The sequence below is a fragment of the Strix aluco genome, chromosome 2 (genome assembly GCF_031877795.1).
Source record: "Strix aluco isolate bStrAlu1 chromosome 2, bStrAlu1.hap1, whole genome shotgun sequence".
Lineage (NCBI taxonomy): Eukaryota > Metazoa > Chordata > Aves > Strigiformes > Strigidae > Strix > Strix aluco.
This window is the reverse complement of record NC_133932.1, coordinates 79,095,314-79,118,173: the sequence shown is the minus strand read 5'-3', so window position 1 is coordinate 79,118,173 and position 22,860 is coordinate 79,095,314. Positions and strand designations below refer to the sequence as shown.

The following is a 22,860-nucleotide window of genomic DNA, read 5'->3' as shown; positions in this document are numbered from 1 at the left end:
CAAACTGCTGCAAAACTAGAGGAAGACAAATGTTTCATAACCCCATGAGGTGGAATACATGCCTGTGTTCAAATAAGCAAACAAAACCGTCTTTCAGATTTTCCCCAAAAGGTTACAGTGTGGGGCATGGGCCTGAGGAGGAAGCTTGTGCTTGGCTGCTCCAGGAAAAGACACCCAAGCACCATGATGCGTGTGAGAGAGATGGATGAGTTCTGCTGAATTAGTGCTGTCCTCCCTGTCACACCTGCCCGAATCCCACACATAAGTAAAGGCAGCGCTGTGATGGCTTCGTTTGTTCAGTTGACATCCAACAGCTACTTACTTGGTTGGGATGGATGGGGGGAATCCTTGGGCTTCCTCTCATGTATCGGATACTAACACTGAGGAGAAGGGAGAAATGTGTGGAAGATAATGTGGTGGGAATCTGAATCAAAAAACCATGCCACAGCATGCAAGAAACTATGTTTGCTTCTCTGGCCTCTTCCCAGCCATCTGCACCTTTTGGATTGCCCGAAGAATTCAGTTTTAATATAATGTTTTAATAGACTTTTCTTGAAATTCTCCATAGCCGAGATTGGGGACTTTGATGAAACCATAGACCGTGAACACTTAGCGAAGAACAAGTATATACCTCAGCAAGAAGCACTAGAAGACAAAATTATGGAATTTCACCGTAGCCACATGTAAGACTTTCCTGTTCTTGTTATTGGCCTTCTCTTCCTTTAAATAAAGAATTCCTGTAAATATATGCTAGATCATAAGTACAAAAGAGATTTTGGACCTCTGAGTTTCTCAAAGGTTACTTCTCAAAACATTCAAGCCTATGAATTTCCTGAAGGTTACTCCTGCCCTTCTCCCATCATCATAACAAGATGTTTAAAGAGCAATTGATTTTGATATTTATTCAAGCATGCCATTATTTTACAGACTATTTCATACAAAATGCTTCACTGCTGATTTTGTGCATGCAGGTATGATTGGAAATGATGACTGATTAGTCAGACACTTCTGACAGCAGTCTTTTTGATTTCAAGGACATTGAATGTTGCCTTCTCACCTTTCCATGCTATATTTAGAGATGGGTGAAGAAGCAGTTTAATGGTAGTTTTAGGAAAAGCACAAAGCGTTTGCAGAATTAAGGATTTGGGGGAATAGGATTCAAGATGATGATGCAAATTGGTATCCTAAGGTCTAGAGACAAGACTAGTAGTAAGAAAATGGATAAAAGAATTACAAATAAGGCATAGAAAGGTATTTTTTTGCTGTTGAGACCACTTTGAGACTTGAACAGTTTCATTTTGAACTACATTGAATTAGATATGAGTAGTATAGGGAGTTCTACAGCAGTAATAATCAAAACTTTTGCATAATTTCATCATGATTACTTTAGTGCTTATGGGTTCCCAACATTTATGTTAAGATTTTTATGTCTTCTGGTTTACTTCATTTTGGTATTGCATTCACTTTTAAAATTAACAACATCCTTACATACTTCTATTTATAATTTTTTTTAGGAATACAGCGTGTTTTTTCAATGAAAAATACAGAGAGGTAGTGAATTCTGTTAAACCTAGCTGTATCAGGTGTCTCAGAATTGGAGCAGTCAAAATTTCTTATAGACTAAAATCTGTGGATTCTTTGGTATGTTTTAAACTGAGATAAAGTTGTTCTGGCTGATATAAATCTGGGGACATAGAAGAACCATACGGATATTATACTCTGACAGGTTTCAGTCTCTTTGATGAAATGTCTCTTTGTTCTCTGGAGGACCTGTTGATCTCTATTAAAAGGTGTGAAGAATTTGTGTGTCTCCTCTGTTTTCTTTCTCAAGGGGACAGACACCAGCAGAGTCTGACTTCCAGCTTTTGGAGATTGCCCGTCGGCTGGAGATGTATGGAATACGCTTGCATCCAGCCAAGGACAGGGAAGGGACAAAAATCAACCTGGCTGTTGCCAACACAGGCATTCTGGTGTTTCAGGTTAGAGCTGCTCAGGACACGACTTTGTACTTTTTAAGACAGAGAGATATCTTACAGCAATAAGAATTCAGGACGTCAGCCATGTCTAAAAATGTGGTTTGGAAAACTCAGGAACTTCCAATTTTTTTCTAACAATGACCTTAAACCTTTTATAGCTGCATTAGGTCCTTCACCTCCAGGGTCTCTTACCTTATTTGCATGCACAGGGTAGAACTCCATCTACAGCCACAGTGTGCTGTTCTAGATGCAAACTGATCCATAGCTCACATATTGCAGTCTGGTCATGCTGACACCTCCTACATATAGGAGCAGGTAGGTCTTGCAGGCATGGTGCATACTAAATAGGTGTGAAGCAGGGACAAAAAACCAGACAACTGGAGTACATAGAGAAGGATGTAGGTAGTGGATATAAGCTCTCCGTAATGTTACTTTGTCAGAGTTTTTACAATTTTCTTGACCAGTGTTGGCCATTCTGTCTTTACTGAATCCATGAATCCTACTTCTTTCCCTAAAAGATCCAAAGTATTTCCTTAGATTTCCCTCTCCCCTCCCCCTCCCCATCCCCTCCCCATAACTTTATCAAAATCTTGTTCTGCAGTTCCCCTTACCTAAATAACAAGTTGGGCTTTTACAGTTGTGAAGGTACAGATAGTCAGCTATTGTAGACTGCTTTCACTTCAGATGAACTTCTGTCTACTAGCATCTGAAATGCTACTTACTTTACTCTGTGTTAAAAACAGTAAGTAAACTGTTTTTTAAAATGTCCGTTTTTACAATTGTCAAAAAAGACTATTCATTTTAACTGTTTGACTATGCTTAAGATACTAGTGTTTCTAACCTTATAAAGTACATTGAGTCCTTTTGTAAAGAAAACCAACAGCAACAAACAAACCTAGAAATATGTATGACCCAGATGCTCTGAGATCTAAATTTAAAATAAATAAATAAAATTAAGAAAACCCTGATAACTAAATGGGTTGCTAGTAGAATGCCAGAACTGAAGCATAGGTTGAAACATGAGAATACCAGGATGTTGTTAGAAATGCACATAACTCAAATAATTGTGTGTTCTGGCCCTTCCCCTGCTACTTGACAGTATTTTCATCAGCTGAATTAATGAATTGCAAAGCCTTATAAATTAAGACTGTCTTAAGCTGAAAATATATGTCCACACAAAACAGCATGGACCTCACTGAGTCAGCTGGGATCCTTTCATAAAGATGTAGCTGCTGGTTGAAGGCCCAAGGCCTGATTTGTAAAGCTCTAAAACTCAGTCATCTCTTCCTGTCCTAATGTGTTTGGCACTTTCAAAACAGGGGGTTTTTTTAACTTTCAGAAAAGCTTGGAAATTTTGCTGGATCAGGCTCCAAGACTGAATGCTGAAAAGGCAGTCAGGCTCTGACCTGCTGGAGTCTGCCCAGCAATAGGTGTCTGGCAGTAGGCTTAGAGCTTCCTTCAAGCACTTCATAGGGCAAGAGCCTTAAGTTCATCTTTTTATTTTCGATATAACTGATACAAATTGAAATATGAAGACCTCAAGGAAAATAAAGGTTCACTCATAAATGGCATGGAGTAGTCAGACACTTATTTTAAAGCCTGCCATTTATTTAGAAACCAGTGTCAGTTCTGCTGAATATTCTAGGGGAGATTAATTATGTGATTCTTAGACAGCAGGTTGATTTAGCAGAGATCATCACACTGTCATTACTCCTACGTCCGTCTGGTAACGGCACCCAAATCAGCATGGGTTTCTACATTTAGCAATCCTGTAGTAGCTCCCCAAAACTCCTGTGTTGTGCTGTAAGCATGTTTGTATTGAAGTCTTTACTGAACAAACTGCTGTAATAAATATTTTAATATAATACCTCCAATACCTTCTAACATACATTAAGAACGAGACTTCTGGGGGGTAGTGGCTGATGATGCAGTGGCTGGGAATTGTAGTATTTTGAAGATAATTCCTCTCAGGTTAGCTGTTTGCTTCTCGTTTTTGGTTGCCTTTTTTTTGGGAAAAGCATTTCATGACTCTTCAGAGACAAGTAAGTTATTTAGGTTCCTTTTACTTCTGTTGCTCGCTATGAAAGGTCAAAATACTCCCACTATTTTGTACTTCCAATACAAAACTTCCAGTTGCTGCTTTTCTCCCCCAGTTAAGTATATATTTAAAGGGGTGTTTATTTTGCCCTGTAGACAGACAGGGAGGAAGGAAATCTACCCCATCTGTTATGTGTCTGGATTCCCTGCATTCTCTGTAGCTGGTGGAAAGAGGAGGTGACACTTCTGGGAGGTGACTTAGTCCACTGAAAATCTGAGTTTGCATAGTGGAACAAGATAACATCATCTAGTCAAAAGCTGGGCTGCTCTGTTTTGTGCAGTGATACTGGGTCAGATACTTTCACATCAACTCGGTATACCTAGTTCTAGAAATATGCAAGAGTTTAACAATAAGTACCTGCCTTCAGTCACAGCACCAGATGCTTATGGTTTGCGGTGTCAGAGAATGAATGATAAGAAATACATAATTTCAAGTTAAGTGAATAGATTAATTTATAACAAGCTTTCTTTAGTGGTTTAGATCTCTCCATTCAGATCTGGAATGCTTAAATTCTGCTGGCTTTCTTCTCTGTAGGGTCACACCAAGATCAATGCCTTCAATTGGGCTAAGGTCCGAAAGCTGAGCTTCAAGAGGAAACGTTTTCTTATCAAACTACGGCCTGATGTGAATGTAAGTCCTTGTCAGGAATTGATGAAGTTGATGAAAGGTTATTTGGTAGATTTCTACTTACATATCAAACATATGTGTTTATCACTCAAGAAGATTTTTTTTTTTTTAAATTAATTGCTAATGTTCGCTGTTGGTACTGCACGCATCAACCTGGCATCTCAGGTGAGCAGTCTTAGCAAAGGACATGTAAACTAAATGTCACAAAGTTGTCTTCTGGATGCAACTCTGGTACTATATCATCAATTATTTCTCATTAATGTTAAGACCACTGCTCTATCTCTGTCATATTTGTCAATGAAAGGAAGTTTGAGCAATAGCCCTAGTACTGTCAGGCAGATCACTGGTGTCTCAAAGTGGGAAGGACAGGGCCTGTTAAGCCTGAAACCTAATGAGTTGGGAAAAAGTGGGGGTTTTTTGTAGCATGGTGCCTGCTTTGTCAGTGCATCTCCGTAATGTATGTTGCTTGCTTGCTTACATTGCAAATGCTATCTCAATTTTCAGAGTTCGTTCCAGGACACCCTGGAATTCCTTATGGCCAGTCGAGATTTTTGCAAGTCTTTCTGGAAGATCTGTGTGGAGCATCATGCCTTTTTCAGGCTTTTTGAGGAACCTAAACCAAAGCCTAAACCTGTTCTTTTTTCTAGAGGTTCATCATTTAGGTTCAGGTAAGACCTGCATTGTTCTTTCCACCTTTGTTGCCTCCCCATTTCAAAATCACATCCATAATGATCCAGGATTAAACCTATTATTTTCAGCTCCCCTTTTTACATTGTAGTTTGCTCCCACCTTGCATTGCATCTTCTCAGCCAGAGCAGTGAGTAAACAAGCTATCACTTGTTAAGTTTCTGCCTGAGTAAATAGAAGACTGTAGGGGCATTCAACTTACCTCCTGGTTTGGAGAGTAGGTTTTGGCTACATCCTCTACTCACTGTGGTCTGTGCTACATACATTCAGTAACTTTATCCAGGCCTTGTGGTAATTCAGTTACTTGAAAGCCTCTAATGAATGGGAAGAATTTAGTTCTCTGTTGAGCATTTTTGAGGTGTGGGTTTCCTTTACTGCTCTCAGTTCCCTTTGGAGTTTATAACTTTGCACAATAGGAAGTGCTGGGCTGTCTCACTACTTTTTCGTGACCTGTAGCAGAAGAGGAGAAGGCAATTTCCAGCCTAACTCTCTGCAGAAAATGTATATATGCTTAGCTATGTGTTTAATAGTAGCAACTGAGTCATGAAATAGATTTCAGCAGTTTTCATCTTGGTTCCAGGGTTTACTGATACCAGGTAAGGCGGGTATTTGACTCAGAAGGATTCAAAAATATTTTTTGTTCATGAGAGGAAAACTTAACCCCTGCTTCACTTTCTGTTGTGGTGACTTCCCAGTAATGTAGTACCCTATAAAGGGCACACAGCTGAATTAAAGCAGTTCTGAAATGGCATCAAAAAGTAGCTCCATAGCAAAAAAAGAAGCAAGTAACATGCAAAGTGATAAAAATCTGTGTGTATCTGACGAGGTCGCCTTCCTTATGATCTTATGTGAGCTTCTGCTGATAGGGATAAATACTTTTCTGGTTGCTGTGACTTCATATGCAGGTCACATACATGTTTATGATGACCAGGTGGTATATTGTATTAAATATATTAACTGTGGTTTTCTTCCAGTGGTCGGACTCAGAAGCAAGTTCTTGACTATGTTAAAGAAGGAGGGCACAAAAAAGTGCAGTTTGAGAGGTGAGAGGAAATAACTATGAACTATGCCAATATGTTTTAATCCAAGAAAAGTCATGATTTCCAGTTAGTTATATTCTAAGATCTCAGTACCAGTCCAAGAAAAAAATTCCTTCTTTGTTGGTTTGACAGTTTATCACTTGTATAATATCCCCTTGGTCCTGAATGTTTGACAGAAGTTGGCATAACCTGTAGTTTGCTTAAAATCAATAGTGTTCAATCTGTTTTTCAGCAATGAGTGTCCTACCATCCCAGGTAACTTCCTCCCATATTGATTTGCACCCTCTTTGGTGGGATGTGGTTAATGTATGTGAACAGAGATGTTCACCTCAGAATAAAACTGAAAGTAACAGGAATAGGTATAGGTCTCCAGGGAAAGCTTCCAACTTGCTAGAGCCAGTTCTGTCTGAACTCATCTTGCTCATGGTGAGCTGAAAGTAATGGCCAAAATGCTACAAAGACCATGACATTCATTGCTTATGACTCATATTCTGGTGATAGACCATTTTTGCTTCAGTCCCTCTCCCTTTTCTTACAGTGGTATGTTTGCAACACATAGCGCATTTAAATTTTACAGAAAGGAGGAATGTTAATCTGCTTTGGAGCAAACTTTTATAAAAGCTTCTATTCAAATGTTTTGTTTTAAAGGAGGCATGTCTATGGATTCCTATTTGTAGGAAAAAACAAAATGGCTTCTTACTGTGATTTTCCTTTTATCTCCAGGAAACACAGCAAGATTCATTCCATCAGGAGTCTGACTGCACAGCCTTCAGAACAGCATACAGAGGTGCCAAAACAAGTCAGTGATGTTGTTGAAACCCTGGATCATGCCTTTTAAACATTTCTTGTTAGATTACCCTGCATTGATTGCTGTTTTGAAACTCTAGGAGCCATGGATGTCATAAGTTTCAGGTTCTGCAAGTGGAACAGAGTCATTTCTGCTGTGGAGCAGCATTGCTTCCAGACAACCAGACAAATATAAATAGTGAGCTTGTCTGAGCTGTAGTAATGACCATCTGAAAAACTGCAGTCCATAGTGTTACTGCTGGGGTCCTAGGTTGTAGCTGGTTATTGCATTCTTTTCTTTCACTGGGGAGTCTTGGTTGTCTGTGACAAGGTGTTTTATTGTATTAAACAGGGAGAAGAATTATTTCCTCAGAAAAATTATAGCTCTGGACTTTTAAGCCATTATCTCTGGTAGATACCTAATGTATTTTTCTTATGTTAATAGCTGTTATGCATTAGGAGTTTGCGAATCAGTAACCCAGTAGAGGCAAGGTTGCAGCAGCTGCGTGTTTGCAGGTCCAGCCAGTAGTAAAGGCTGAGCATGTATTTGCTATAGGCCCTGCAAAAATGCATATATACAATATATATATACATATACATATAGCCAGCCACACAGGTAAGCACAAACAGAAAACAGCACTCCCACAAGCACAAACAGTGCCAATGGCCTCACCCTGTTCCACTCTTTGGCTGATCAGGATGCAAGTTCATTCATGGAAAATATCTATACGTATATACGATATGGATCTCTCCTGCAACTGGTATTAGACACTCGGGCAACTGGTATTAGACACTCCAGTAGCAAGCCCCTGGATCCCCAGGTCTCCCAGCAGCTGGAACCTGGACGTACAAGCTCTCAGGGCTCACAACCCCACTCCAATTGCTGGTACTCAGCTCTACAGACACACGTGCGCACGTACACACGCGCACACACACACACACTATGGGTTCCTCCAGGAATTCATCTTAGACACTCAGGCTATCCAGTAACTGACACTTGAATCCTCTGATTTCCAGTTACCTCATGCACATGCAAAAGTGTCTCTCCAATAGCTGGTACAGACTTAGGACATTGCCAGTAATTGACCCCCAGGCCCCATGGTCTTTCCAGTGTCTGGCCTGACTTATGGCTGCTCCAGAACTTGGCTCCCAACTCTCTTATCCCACTCATCAGCTAGTCCAGTTTAACATATGCAGACAATTACACACTGACCTACCCACCCAACCAATATGCACGTGTTCTGGTCTCCCCTGTTGCTGGCATCCTGGAAACACCCAGATGAGGGCCTGATGCCTCTCCTGGGACAGCCCTCAGAGGAGCCAGGCCGGGGAGCTCCATTTTTCTGACTAAGTTATTGGGGTTCCTCCACCTACCCGTGTTTCTCTGTGCTCATCTGTGTTTGTGGAGGTGAATCTTTAATCCCATAACCTTATGTTAGGTGAAGCTTAGATGGCAGGAGCAAGCTACTAGGTTAATGTATTTAAACCTTCACCTTCCTTGCATTGCTTCCTTTTGGTATTCACAGGCTCTCTCATTTCTGAAAATCTCAGAACTCCAGAGAATTCTGTTATAAATGCAGGCCATTTCAAATATCTTTCAGCATTTTAATATTGCTAAGACAAGCTCAGGTAGATGGAGCATGGCTACTGGGCAGATTCAACATATTTAGGTGTACAGAAAAGCCAGCCCATGGCAGGTGTGCTCCAGGGATTAAATGTGGGGTGCTCAAAAGCCCACACATGGCTTTTTTAGTGTCTATAAGTAGGCTGTGCAGAATTTGTCTTACTTGTTTATCTTTTCCTCCAGCTTCTCAGAGTAGTGTGAACAGGTTGATGTTCTCAGAGAGTTGATGGCTGCTTTAGGGCATGGAAACACCTCAAATACCCCTTTTTACATATCACCACATTCTGTATGCCTTCTCTTCCCTTGCTTAGCATATGTATTTTTCTGTTCTTCAAGATCAGAGACCTCTTTTTTAATTCTAATTCATTTTGAAGCTTAGGTTACCTCTTCTGCTTTCAAGAGACTCATACGTTGCTGCAGATGCAGTGCAAAATTCTGGTGCATAATTACACGTAGCCTTTTCCCTCTGGCTCCCTTCCCTCCCAAACCTCTCCCCTCCCACCCCTCCCTCCCCCCTTGTCTCCCCCTTGCCTTCCCTCTTTTATCTTTCCAGAGCTCTAGCTTTGCCTGCGGAGATGACAGTGATGCTGCAGCAGTGCAGAGCTGCCGGCAAGGAAAGGAATTGAAAGCTTCAACAGAAGACACTGGACAGCACAAGAGCCCTTCCTTGAAGAAAAGCCCAAAGGAAGGCAGAAAGGTGGATGGAGCAGTGGTGTCAACAGTGGAGGAAGAAGAGGAGGCTGCTAAGGACAGGATGCAGCAGAACAGACCTCAGTCACAGCAACCAAGCACAGGTCCAGCTTCCAGGGCTGCTCATGGCAGCAGCACCTCCATTCCTTTCATTGACTGCAGTGATGTAGATAGCGAGTATGATCTCCTCAGAGGACAAATAACCCGGTCATATTCCCAAACAAATGACAATTATGAGGGTGATTTGACCAGTGGTGCCTGTATTCACTACAGAGATGAAAATCGCAATAGAACTAGGTATAGGGATTCCTCAGCCTCTCTAAAGTCTTCCCAGTATCTCTCTGAAGAGTACCCTGATGATAACCCAGCTAATCTCTCCTTCTACACTGGGGGAAGCCCCAGGATGCCAAGGCACAGCTCACTGGTTGATGAAATGTTTAGAGGGCCAGGAAGTCGTAGTCCACTGGCCACTCCATTGCCTCCCAGTAGCAAAGGGTCAAGCCCTAACAGGAGCCTGAGTAGAACTGGCTCTCAGGGTTATGTCTCAGAAAATGGGCATGACTGCAGGGCGAGGACTGGGGAGGAGGACAGCCATGCCAGTAGCTGTCATGGATATTGCAGATACTCTCCAGGTTCTCAACGGCCTCGTGCACAGAAAATCCCAAATCTCTGCAATAAATCAGTTACAGATCCATTTATCCTAAGCCAGATATCCTCAACCCCTGGGCAGGAGTATAGATCAGAGAGATATTGTAAAGGAGGCGGGGTGGCTAAGATGTCTTCTCCAGAAGGCAAAATGATGGCCAATGGTATGCCAGCTGGGGCACAGCCAAAGCAGAGCCCAGTCATACAGTCACTGCATGCCAGTGGTGTGATGGACCACATGGCTGCAATCCAGATGATGGAGGGCTCCACCAGCAGTGGGACAGAATCTAGTGATTCCGACTCGGAAATCATTAACCCCTTCACTCACCCCCTGGTGTTTGGAAATCCCATTGTGCTGAGTTCCTCTCCCATGCCTAGAAATAAGTACTCCTTTGGAAGCCTTCAGCTTGAGGAGGAGGTAGAGGAGGATGTGTCTGTTGGCCTCAGTGATGAAGATGGTGTGCAGGTCTTCAGCTGCTAGGGACCGGGGCATATGAGACCAGTGGATACTGTGATTGCTCATTAGAGTGGTTGCATCTTCTGGGGCTCATGAAGAGCGGCTGGTAATCATTTCAGCGCATGGGCTGTTTCAAATACTATCATTGCACTGACCAGTCAGAGGGAAAGGATGCTAGAAATACAGTAATAAGTCTCAGTGAAGCTTAACAGTAATGCATCTCCTCTGAAAGGCAGGAGGAGAGGAAGATTATTACTGATTTAGGTACCTTTGTAAGACTTTATGCACTCACTTATTCTTTGTATGAAGTCATGTATTGTAGCTTCTTTGACACTTGACTAGTTATTTTGACAAAACAAACAAAAATGGAATTAAGTAGGTACATTGTGCTCTTTTGTATGTCTATTACAATTTTTTTTCTCTCCCATATAAGGAGAGAAACTTATGAGTGCCTCAACAGAGTTAGGGGAAAAAAATTTAAACTTACGGCCAAATGCAGGCAGCTTGATATTCAAGACCAAGACTTGCTGAAATCTTGAAATATGCTGGAAAATCATTTCATAGCAAGAATGTGTTTGGTCTACTCATCTTCATAACCCATTTTATAATCTTAACTGATGAACTGAGGATAGAAATTAGGCATGTATACAGGAACAATGACAGTATTGGCTTTTTCTTCAGTGGGTTCAACAGGCTGATTTGGTGATGGAGATTTTGAAACCCCAAACTCTTCCTTGGGCAAGAGAGAGAACCAGATGAAAGATATAATTCAAGTGGAAAAGAAACTTAGATTGAAAGAGCTCTAATGAAGAGTGGTATGAGTTTGACTTTCAGGGCAGTCCTTTCTATCCTTTATCAGTGTGGTATAAAGATTAATTGCAAGAGATTTTTTCCCCTTATTCTTTCAGTGGAATTACTATGGAGACATCAAAGTTCTGTTGTGGGTGATTTTTGGTGGGGGGTTTGGAGGTGGTGGCTGTTTAATTTTATTTTTTGCTTTGATCATGAAAAGTCTTTATCTGTACAGGATCCAATTAGTCTGTCATAGACTATTTTTTCAATAGTGCCACCTCATAAATTTTTCATCCCCTGACAGAGTGAGTGATGGGACTAGCTGGGGTCCAGGCTGATTGTCTTCTATACTGTACATAGAATAGTGAGATTTTGGCACATGTGCAGAAGGACAAAGAGACTAATTCTTTGTAAACTTCCTTTTCACAGGCTAAAAGTATTGAGAATTAAGGCTGTATCCTAATAAAATCTGATTTTAGTTTCTCTTGAGTTAATTAAGAAAATTCAGATGAAAAGTCTCCTGCAGTTATTAGAGCTGGGAAACAAGACGTGCTCTTTAACACTGGCCTTAATTTTAACTCTTATATATTTTTCTTGCGGGGGAAGGGAACTAAATCTGAGAATTTTAAGTGATGAACAACAGCACTGACTGGACTGCAGATCACCTGCAGTGATCTGTATCATGCAGTACATGCATGCAGCAGTGATGAATCCACCCACATAAGTACCGATGAACAAGTTACAGGACTTTGTAAATCTAGACAATATAAAATTTTCAAAATCATTTTTATGAAAATAATAACATAAGAAGTCTTTTTAATTTTTCTAATGCCTTGGTCTATGCACACTTTAACGGAGTTTAATCTGAGTGAAGGATATTTAAAAAGATACCTACAGTAGTTAGGCATGTCTTGTCATACACTTTACTTTTTTGCAGTGAAATATATCTTTGTGTAAATATAAGGTTTAACTCTCATCTCCTTTAGTGTGTTGGTTTTCTTAAAGATTAGGTACCTCATTTTTGAACAGGAATGATTTAAAGCATCTCTTTAGACAGTGGTATTTGGAGACAGGGAATGTTCTTGTTTGTTCCTGTAGTTTAAAGCATGAATCTAGAAACAGCAAGATTGATAATTAGGGGAAAGCTTGCCTGTATATTATTCTAAAAGAAGGTGGTTTGTGTTTTGGATTTAGAATAGCTGTAAAATAATTGCCTTGAACTTCTCAATATTTAAGATGAAATATAAGTAGCTGAAGCCCGCGTTAGCAGATAGCGTGAGCATGGAGAGTGGGTGCATGAGTGTTCTTTTCATTTTTTTGCTGCCTGTGCAGCAAAAGTACCAGTAGTTATATTATACAGTAAAGTAATAGCAATCTGGACAGATTAATTAATTGCTTTGTTAGCCAGTAAGATTAGAGTTCAAGTAATGGATTTTCAACAAAAGTATTTGCAGTTGTTTCTGCTACTTAAGTGAATAGATTTCCTCTTGTTTGGATTTTAGAAGTGGTGTTTACTATTTTCCATTCTTTCAGATAATGTTTTCAGGCCTGATTTCTTCTCTCATATGCCTACAAAGATAATGGATTTATAATTTTATAAAAACTGACGTGCTGGTAGCTGGACTTGGCCTGGTTGCTAATAATGTATCTCAACAGCTTTTCTTTTCCCTTTTGACTGTTATCCTCAAAAATTAAATATGAGGATTTTTCTCCAACTATTTTCTGTCATCTAGCATTTTTTCAATTTTAAATGTTTAAGTAGTTGCTGTTTTAACACATGTGGAATTCTTCCAGTTTGAAGAAATAAAGTTTGTAAAGTACATAGGAAATAATTTCATTTAGGATGAATCATTTTAGCAGCATTCTTATGCCACTGAAGTTCCGTTTAATATCAGTAGACAAGCATTTAATTGAAAACAGTCTGTGGGCCAGATTCCTTCACCAGACATGTGGTTCATATGAGTGTTTGCCAAGAATGATAAGTGAGAGAGCAGTTTTAAACTGATGTTTTCACATAGGAACAGGTCCCTTCGAATTCATCTGGGAGTTTGTTTCTGTGGGACAAATACAGAAAGGCCTTAGAGGAAGGAACAGAAACCTTTGGGGCAAGACTGCAGATGAGATGAGATGGGGGAATTCTTGTTCTAGTTCACAAAGCACACATGGGAAGAAGAGCCTCTCAGTTCAAGTTAGTTGTTGCAGTTGTTGATTACTCTGCATACACTGGTCAACAGCAGTGGGCTAAGCATACCTGTGTCTCAAGTCTTAACAGAGGTAGTTATAGACTGAGTAAAAGATTTGATTCTCCCACCAATTCCAGTAGATTTTGGAGTGTGGATGATGGTACTTTTGATTCACCATTCTAAATTTTTATTCTCAGTAATTAGATTTTAAATCCCATACTCAGTAAACGCCCAGATATCCTTAGGCAGTTGCTGCAAACGAGGGAGCCTAATCCCAGCAAGATCGAGCAGCTACGTCTACTCTGAATGAGTAGTTCTGAGCCCCCCATCTCCTCTCTTTCCAGAGGATGTGGAGGAAGCCTCTAGTTGGACTGTCCAGACGGCTTATCACTGTGCTGAACCAACTCTGTCCACATAGTTGGATGAATGTGGAGACTAGTGGCAAAAGCAGTTTAGGCATTTGTCCCAAAATATGTGCAGATGTAGTTAGTCTATGGATAAAAGGCACTCTGATTCTTTCTTTGCTATTCCAGCTACTTGACCACATTCAGTCATCTGCTACAATGACAGCAGAAAAGTCACGTCCGACAAGTTTAAGTTTTCTCCAGCTCAGCAGCAGCTCAAACTTGGAATGTTCTGTGGGGATCTTCTGGAGATTTTTTTCATATCAGTCTTTCCTGGAATCTAGTTTTCCTCAGTGACCTGGGATATAAAATTTGAGAATAAATTTGACTAGATGAAGGAAGCGTGGATAGTGGCAAGTTGATGTAGCAGCCAGGACCTGCGTAGGATATTGCAGGTATGGAATTTTGAATAATTGATATCTGAATAGCCTAGACTGCACTATTTTCAGTTTAAGACCATATACCCTATCAAACATACTCCTTGTGCATGACAGAGAGGGGTGTTATCTGAAGATGATTTGCGCCTAGTGCTGCCATTGTCTGAAGTCACCCATAGCTCACAGACCTGCCTGAAAGGTACCATCATATTAACCGTTGTAGTGCACGCTAAAGACAAATATATCAAAGAAAAACTGGAAGAGAAATTTCTGTAGCTGAAAAATGTCAACATGTAACTGAAAGGTCTGCTGTATTTGCATGTACATTATGTGAGCTATGTGGAGCTGAGATCAGTTATAAAGTAGACAGATGAGCATAATGAGAGTTGCATGTTAATAATTTGAAAAATTAGATCTATCTACCAGTTTGCTTCAAGGTTAAAGGGCATGCAAAATTAGACAGAATTTCCTTGACAGAGCAGCATTGGCAATGACGAGCATAATAATTAGAACCCAGTAAAGGGTGAAAAAACAATGGTTTATGAATTAGTTCACTAAATAGGGCCAGTATTATTAGACCAGACTGCTTCAGGACCTGTATTTTCCCCTTTGATTATTTGTAGGGCTGGTTTCTGTTTGCACAGATGTTTGTGAAGCAGCTTTTATTAGTTGAAGCAGCGGTATTCATTCTGAAGCAGTAGTATTCATGCCAAAAGTTCCTATCTGGCCTCTCTATCTATAGTACATGCAATTACTTGGTGGTGACCAGAGAAAGTCAAATGGAAAATGGGTTAGACAGATCTAAAACCTGTTTATAGCTCCTCCTTTTCTTCACTAAGAAGCAGAGATGTTTCAGATTATGTTGTCTTCTGTCCCATGATAAGCGCACGCACATGCAGAGTCTCTATAATGAACTAGAATTTTCTTCTGGGGGGCTCCAGGGTTGGGAAGACAAGAAAAAAGAGAAGAATAGGGAATATCTTAAGCACACTAACAATGTCTAGCCTTATTTATTTACAGTTTCCTTTGGCATAGCATGCTTTCCATTCTTTTTCCTGAGAGTTTAAAGCCCCAGTAGTTTCTTAGGGTACTTAGAGAGCAAGAATTGTGATGATCAGTTGAACTGATGAAGCAGATCTGATTTTGAATATTGAAAAATTGATTCAGATCTCATCAGTATGATTTATATGCAATTACCATGAATTGTGGCTATTTCTGGCACAGTTCTTCAACAGAAGACAGGATGTCTGACCTATAAATTCTGTCAAATACCATGTCTGTTTAACTAGTGTCATTTGTTATAATGAGGCATTAGACTGCTGTCAGAGGTGACTTTAGAATGAAATTTTAATTGCTGCAATTTAACTTCTAATGATGAAAAACAAATTAACGGTCCAAGTTTTTCCTGACTTCCACACATGTGTGAAGGAGTTGGGTGTCACTTACCTTTGTGCACATGGACGTGGACCTCTGGAGAACCACCTCATTCAGCAGCATGGTTGTTACTGGCTGGAAAGGGCAGCGAGTGTGAAGGAAAGAGGTTCTCTGCTCAGGCATGTATAAAGTGAAGGAAGCCAAAGTCCCTTTTAGTCTTCCAGTAACGCTTTTTTTTTTTGTTAGCTGCTGTCAGACACAAGTGGTAGGAGAACAGTACTTTTGTCAGAAACCCACCTGCTTGTTGGTGTCTCCTGCTTGATGATGATGATTTTGGGGTTTCTGATTGTGACTGATGCACAGTGTTAACATCAGGAGGTCCCAAAAATTAGACTGATGTGTAACTTTTCTCAAATGTGGGTAGCAGCAGACTCTGGTTTCAGTCAAGCTACATTAGGAGAAATTTTTGCCCATGCTGTCAGGTTCTAGAAAGGAAGGAAATTTAAAATTAATAAAATCTTTCCTCTTCTGTTTCAGTAATTTCTGTAGTTGCTGAAATATGCCTAGACAAGGGCACATATCTTATATACTTATTTATAAGGGAAATAATTCTTGTGTAACATGTGGATCATGAGCAAAGGCATCTTCTACGTTCCTAGCTATGGTTAGGCTGCGTGGTGCCATTGATACTTTAAAATACAGGGCTTCTACTTAAAAATCAAAGGCATCAAATGAATAAAAAGCCTAGTTTGGGTGACATGTAGCAGTTCTTTAGAGTATTTTGTCTTCTGTTCTAATTCTGTGGTGTATAAAGAGCATGTAGAATAAGCTTGGTTCATGTTGTTTGTTATTAAAAGCAGTGAGCACTTTCTTTGAAATGTTATGAGATCTGGAAATCCTGTGCGTCTGGCTGAGCTGCGTATTCACAGGCACGTTTTTCACAAGTATGAGTGTAAGTAATGGTGGTGTTACTACAGTAAAGGGGGTAAAGACTTTAGGATCATAAATTTGTATGACATGATGATACTTAGTTTGCTCTAGAATGATTGGAGTTTTAAGGTATAATTTTTACTGATGATTTTTTTGTAAAGTTTTGGCCCCTGAGAACCATAAAAATTCACAGTTTCTACTGATAAAAATTATCTCGAAAACCAGTAATGATACAGCTGTCACTGACTGAACGTGGAAGGTTGAAGGAAAATGAATGCTTTCTGATTCAAGAGCTTTCAAGCTTGTTAAAATTAGATTAGATGCTTGCTTTAAAATGCTGCAAATCCTGTTTTGAGAAGAAAACAGGTTTTTGCCTTTGATAGTTTACAGCAAAATCAGAGGTAGGTCTCTCTGTTTAGTTCAGTGAATGTTAGAGCTCATGCCTGTTACTTTTACATGAGGCACTTAGAAGTCTTTGATTAGCTGAATCCGTATTTTCTCCCTTTCCTGCTAAAAAACTCACCTGGACCCACTAACAAAAGTTCATGAGCCTGGCAGTGTTTCACTTATCCAGCCCTTTCCTGATTGTGTGTGCACATGCATAGATTTTTTTAATAAATCTGAGCAGTCAAAATTAATTTTTTAAATTGAAAATACTGGGGATTTCATTCTCATTTTTGTCATTTGTTTAATACCGTTTAAAGAGAAACATTTTTTTGTTTCATTGTATGCACTGTTTTGTCAGCATGTACCTCTCTGGGAGAAAAAGCCTTTTCAATGTTCTGTCTATCCTCAAAGCATGGTGTATCTTCTGTTCCTTGCATTGTTTGGAGCACTGTCTCAATGTCCTTTTATTGCAGAAATACCTATTTGTATTGGGAGTTCCTAGTTCCTCTTATTACAGTGATCCTGTCTCATAGAGCACTCCTCACCTCAGAATTGGAGAAAACCCCCTCCAGATTGTGAGTCTCAAGTTGAGAAACCATACTGTGTTGAGGAGCAGAAGAATGGAGGGAGGGGGGAAGAAGGTCTGTTTTCCAGGGCATTTGGGCTCCATTGAGCACAATTGGATTGCCCTTCATTTCCTAATGAAGGCTGCACCCAACGATGATCAAGCTAGTCTGCCATAGCTCGTAAGCAGGATCACTGCAGTCTTGGGGAGATGTCTTGTTGAAATGGACAGTATCTGTGGTATAAGCCTACATGGGGGCTGAACGTTTTCAATTCTGTTGTAGCACTGTGTCTTGCTGATTTAAAGACAAACAAATAAAAGCAAACCAACCCTAATGCTGAGTACAGCCGGGAATCCTTCTGTAGGTTGCTCTATTACTGTCTGGAAAGATCAAGGCTAGACAAAGGACTGATGCCCAGTGACCATGTATTCTTCCCAGGCTGTAATGTTTGCTCTTTGTTCTTAAGATGTGAGTATGCCCTGATGTAGGCCAACAGCAGTTACTGTCTGATTTCACACTCACTGCTGTCTAATACTGCAGTATACCAATAAAGCATGGACCTTTACCACCTGGAAAGGTTGCTGGCTACTAAACCAACACCAAGCTTGATGAGACTATAAGCATGTCAAGCCATTTAACTGTGTATGCATGGAATTAATTTTTTTTTCTATTATTTTTAGTTTTACCTGTACTGAAGGCTTTTACTCATTCTAACTGGTATTTTGCTGTAAAACTGTCACTGGTTTAATTGTTCTGTCCATTTGCTGGCTGATGCTTTGTCCTAAATATGAGGAAATCGGTTCATTGAGGAGGTGCACCATTCTCCCAAACCCCTGCCACTCACTGCCACTCCTTATGTGTGATATGGGATCTCTTCCTGAGTTGTTTCTCCTTCCTGTTCCTCCTCAAATTCTTTGGTACTGTGTTTAGGGATGTTTGTACACAAATTTATGGCTGATGTATAACTACTTTTCAAGATCTTTAATTCTAACAAGCTGTATCCAGCACTCCAGCTTGTTTTGTTTAATGAGGAATAGAAGTGCAGCTTGATGAACTGGTCCCTCTTAAGCTTTTCTGAAAGTCGGTGGGATTTTGTTCTTACATTGAGGGAGAGCAGAGCAGAATCTTCATCCCATAACTCTGTTAGTTCAGCAGTGCAGCTGTGCCTGGTTCACAGCCAGGGAGAGAAGGGATGGACACCGTTATTAAACTCTTCTCCAGTCTAAGGTACTTCAGTCATTAGTGAAGTGCATATGAAAACTCCGGCCACTTCATCTGGTGCTATCTATCCCCAATGTCCTTTTGTACTACGCATCTTTCTCTGACCAAAACTTTTAGGTAGAGGTTAGAGGTATGCAACCATTGTGACTGTGGAAGATAAAGCAAGACCTAACTCTGTGGCCACAGCAGCAGCAGCTCTGCCAGATACTTTCTTTCAATAAGAGTCTTCATAAGTGATATGCTCAGTATTGCCAAGGACAAAGGGGCAACAGCTTGGGTTTCATCTACCAGACTGGAGTTTAGAGAACACTCATCTGCCCTGAAAGCAGAGTAACAATGATCTGGATGTCACAAGCTTCCCCTGACTGCAGAGCAGGCTGTGGAGCTTACCTAAGAGAGAATAAGCCCTGCAACGTTTCAGGTATTGAGAAAGGTGCTTTTCTGGCTCTTAACACATTTTAATCTTTAATAATAAACCTATAAACCTTGAGAACAATATAACCCTTAACAGTTGAGTTAGTGACCACTGTAGCTGTACATGAATTTCCAGCAGAAGTTCAGTTGACCTTAGTAATGGTTGATGTTTCCTCTCAGTTTCCATAATTGAGTCATTTTCACTTCTTGGTACTTCCCAGAGGAGGAACATACCCAGGAGCATCTTAACGCTGCTGTACTCTTCCTCGCTGTTAAAACACAGTGTGTAGGGATGGGAACTGCTTCTTTTGAAGCATATGCAGCGCACTAAATAGCCTGAGTGTGTTATTCAACAGTTTCAGGAGAAAAGGAATAGAGGAGGAGTGTCTTCAGGATACATTGAGTCCCATTTGTCTTCCTCACAAAAAGGGAAGCCCTCCCATGTTAAGTTAAAGTCTCTAACCAAGGATTTCAGATTATCTTATGCTGTCTATGTAGTCAGCAAAGAAGGAGGCAGCAGGCAGTTCAGCTTGTCTATGATTTGAATTGACGTCTGGAAGAGACTTCATCAGTTGAAAAGTACTGATTTGAATGTTTTTTCCTGGTACTAGCTGCATTTTAAAGTGGTGTAGCTCAGCCAGCCCAAGGCTCCGTAGGTGCCAACCTCAGCCCCAGTCCCTGTGGGTTAACATCTGGGCATGACGGGAGCCTGGAGCAAAGCAGATACTGCTGGTGGGATGGATCGCAGCTTGCCAGCCACGTACAGAGCCCAGCTTGCCCCTCTCCGGCTGGGCACCCACCGCTTGCCAGCACTCCCCTGCATTCCCACCACCAAATTGCAGCAAGCATCTGTGATGTGTGTTTTGACAGAGGTATAGCTGTTAAGTATTTGATTTTAGCCACTGGGTTCATTTTACTTAGCACATGGAACTTGTATGTTGATGGGGAGTGGTTTGAGACACATGTAAAGCTAGGATGATAACCCATAGTTTAATGTCCTGTGGCCATGTAAAATGCCATTGGCATTTTGTAGATTTTTTTCAAGTTAGATTTCAATCAAGGTTTACTTTTTCTGTCACCTTCCCTACTGCAGCACCTCTCCCCAATGCCTGGAGAGTAAACTGGCTCAGTGGAACTAAGAACCACTCCAGGTATTTTGGCACTGATGGGCTAACGTGGCATACCGTGGTAAAGTGCATTCTCATTATTTGCCACTGTCATCAAACAGTGTTTGTTTCTCTTCTTAAACCCAAGCTCAGAAAAGAATTGAAGTGCATGCTTAATTCCTACCCGCTCCACCAAGGATATAATTTTAGTATGTGCTTAAGCAATCCTTAGATAAACATCCTTTTGTACTTGTCTCTTGGTTTGTGTGTATATAGCTGGCTCCATTATATTTGAAAGATGGCCCAGGTCTGAATCTAAATAAAAATCACTTGAAATATGAGCAAAGACAATTCCATGTTACCAGCTGCAAACCTTTTAGGTGTCTGATGTATTGTGCAGTACCACCTGATATCTGGCAACTGACATGCTAATAATTGCCTGTCAGTCAATGACACCTGTAGGGTAAAATGTGAGAAATTTCAGTACCCTGTAAATAAGATTGGTCCTCTCCCTTCTGCTTCTGTTTATATTCTGGAGTTTGTAGTTGATGAGTAGAGCCTGTGTGAATATACTCTTCTGTGGCAGGAGGTCAGATGAAACGCTAAGGAAAGACCATTTGGTTAATACAAGTTATTTGTTCCTCACCTCCATGAAAGTCACTTTGCAGCATTGCCATGACCCATCAGCATGATACATGTCCTGATTGATTGACAATGGGGGAGAGAAGACCTTCCATTTTCATTTCTTCATAACTTACTGACTTTCTCACAGGAGAACAAGTTTGTTTCCCACCTTTACCAGAAAAACATCTAATGTGTTGATCTTTATGGCTGTGTTGGTTATAATTAGGCCCCAGAATGTGCTAATGTAACAGCATTTTGAGGCCCTTCTGTAATATAGCCACTTTCATATACCTAGTTTTATTTCTTACTTATTCAGCATATTAGCGAATGGGGTCTAACTGAGCCCTTGACTTGTAGGTAGTGGTGGTTGGATTTGGTCACTGCTCATGTCCATGTTGATATCGTAAAGGAGGATGCAGCATTTCAACTTGCTGCAGAATAACTTTTGAGAATGTCAGTGATGTATCGATGTGCGAGTCTTTAATCAGTGGGCTGTATACTCAATGCTGTGAGCCACCAGGCATGTTTTTTTGTGACACTTTCCAGAATATTTTTCCCAAGTCGTGTCTTCCAAGTGTAGGTTAGGAAGTCTTTTAATTAATTGTTCATTTGATATTTTATAGTTTGAAATACTTGAGTTGTACTGATAAAAATTCCGGTACATCACAAGTTAGATGTAGGATTATAAATAGGTAGGTAGATATGTCAATATATCTATCTATCCAGATAGGTGCTATTTAACTTCTAGAATATAATGCCTGTGAACTTCTCACAGAGGTGCAAATCATTTATTCGCTGTCATATGACAGGCATAGTGCCAGAATTTCTTTGTTTCCACTTTCGAGGTGATAACACTTTTCTTATGTCTTTTGTAACATAGAGTTAAGTACTTTTAACCTTACAAACTTGCTATTAATCTGTTTCACTATTTCTCAATGATGAATTCCATTTCTTTTGAAAACAATGTATACAGTTGTGTGCTAGTGTCAATAAAATTGACATTTGTGTAACAAGCTGTGGCATTTTCTCAAATTTCACTTAACATTGATTTAGTGTGAAACTGTTGGTAAATCCTTTCTTGCTAGCTGTAATAATACAGACCTTTATTTCAGACAAATACTGCTTTGGATTTGATTTATAATAGGCTACATAACTGTCATGATTACGTAAACTGATAACTGTATTGGTTTTTTCCTTCTCTTTTCAAAGGAATGAGATATAAACATGAACTGGTTTGGAATTGGAAAACATTCGTGTTCTAGCAATAAATATTGAGTTCTTCCAGAAAATGAATAGGTTTTACCACTGGCCTAATTATATTTATTGGTGCCTCTGTTTACGGGAGTATCCCAGCTGTGTGGTAGCAACAGGAGCACTTACCTATCATAATCTAGGGAGGACATAAACACAATAGTGAAATGTATTTTACCTTAATGATATATGGCAATGTATGTGTTTTACATTTAATCCTGGACAGCGTATTAGCTGTGGTAATCAAGAACTTGTCACATTTTTTTGGTTGGATTTTAATGTATGATGCCCAAACGGTACAGACTGTAAATGTTCTTTCAGATGACAGATCCATCTTCTACAACAGGTTTAGATTTTCAGAGGTTTGAAAGAAGGGATAACTGGGAGAACACTGGACATTTTGGCAAACTCTTTCCTTTGTGCAGTCAGTAGTCTGGCTGCCTCCCAGAAGACAAAATGCTATGAGTAATATTTAATGTAGCATATATTAATCCATGGAAGTGTAATTAATTGTCTAATTCTTTAATATTTTTAATCCAAAATTAAATCGGACTATATCTGTGATAATCTAAAGTTGTCATGCTTTGTGCATTAAAAGTAT

The 22,860-nt window shown here is 40.1% G+C and overlaps 1 protein-coding gene across 6 annotated transcripts in view; it reads left to right on the top strand.

Annotated features, from left to right (window-relative positions):
• FARP1 (FERM, ARH/RhoGEF and pleckstrin domain protein 1) overlaps positions 1–22,860 on the top strand; it is a 210,992-nt gene that overhangs the window by 155,641 nt on the left and 32,491 nt on the right. For 4 of the 6 annotated variants that reach the window (XM_074815422.1, XM_074815421.1, XM_074815418.1 and 1 more), the window contains exons 7-13: positions 569–683; positions 1,832–1,979; positions 4,609–4,704; positions 5,206–5,369; positions 6,363–6,431; positions 7,152–7,227; positions 9,392–9,632. In XM_074815422.1, coding sequence (XP_074671523.1) covers positions 569–683; positions 1,832–1,979; positions 4,609–4,704; positions 5,206–5,369; positions 6,363–6,431; positions 7,152–7,227; positions 9,392–9,632 — 909 coding nt within the window. The remainder of the gene's footprint in view (positions 1–568; positions 684–1,831; positions 1,980–4,608; positions 4,705–5,205; positions 5,370–6,362; positions 6,432–7,151; positions 7,228–9,391; positions 9,633–22,860) is intronic. The other 2 variants (XM_074815420.1, XM_074815419.1) reach the window with 1 other exon arrangement.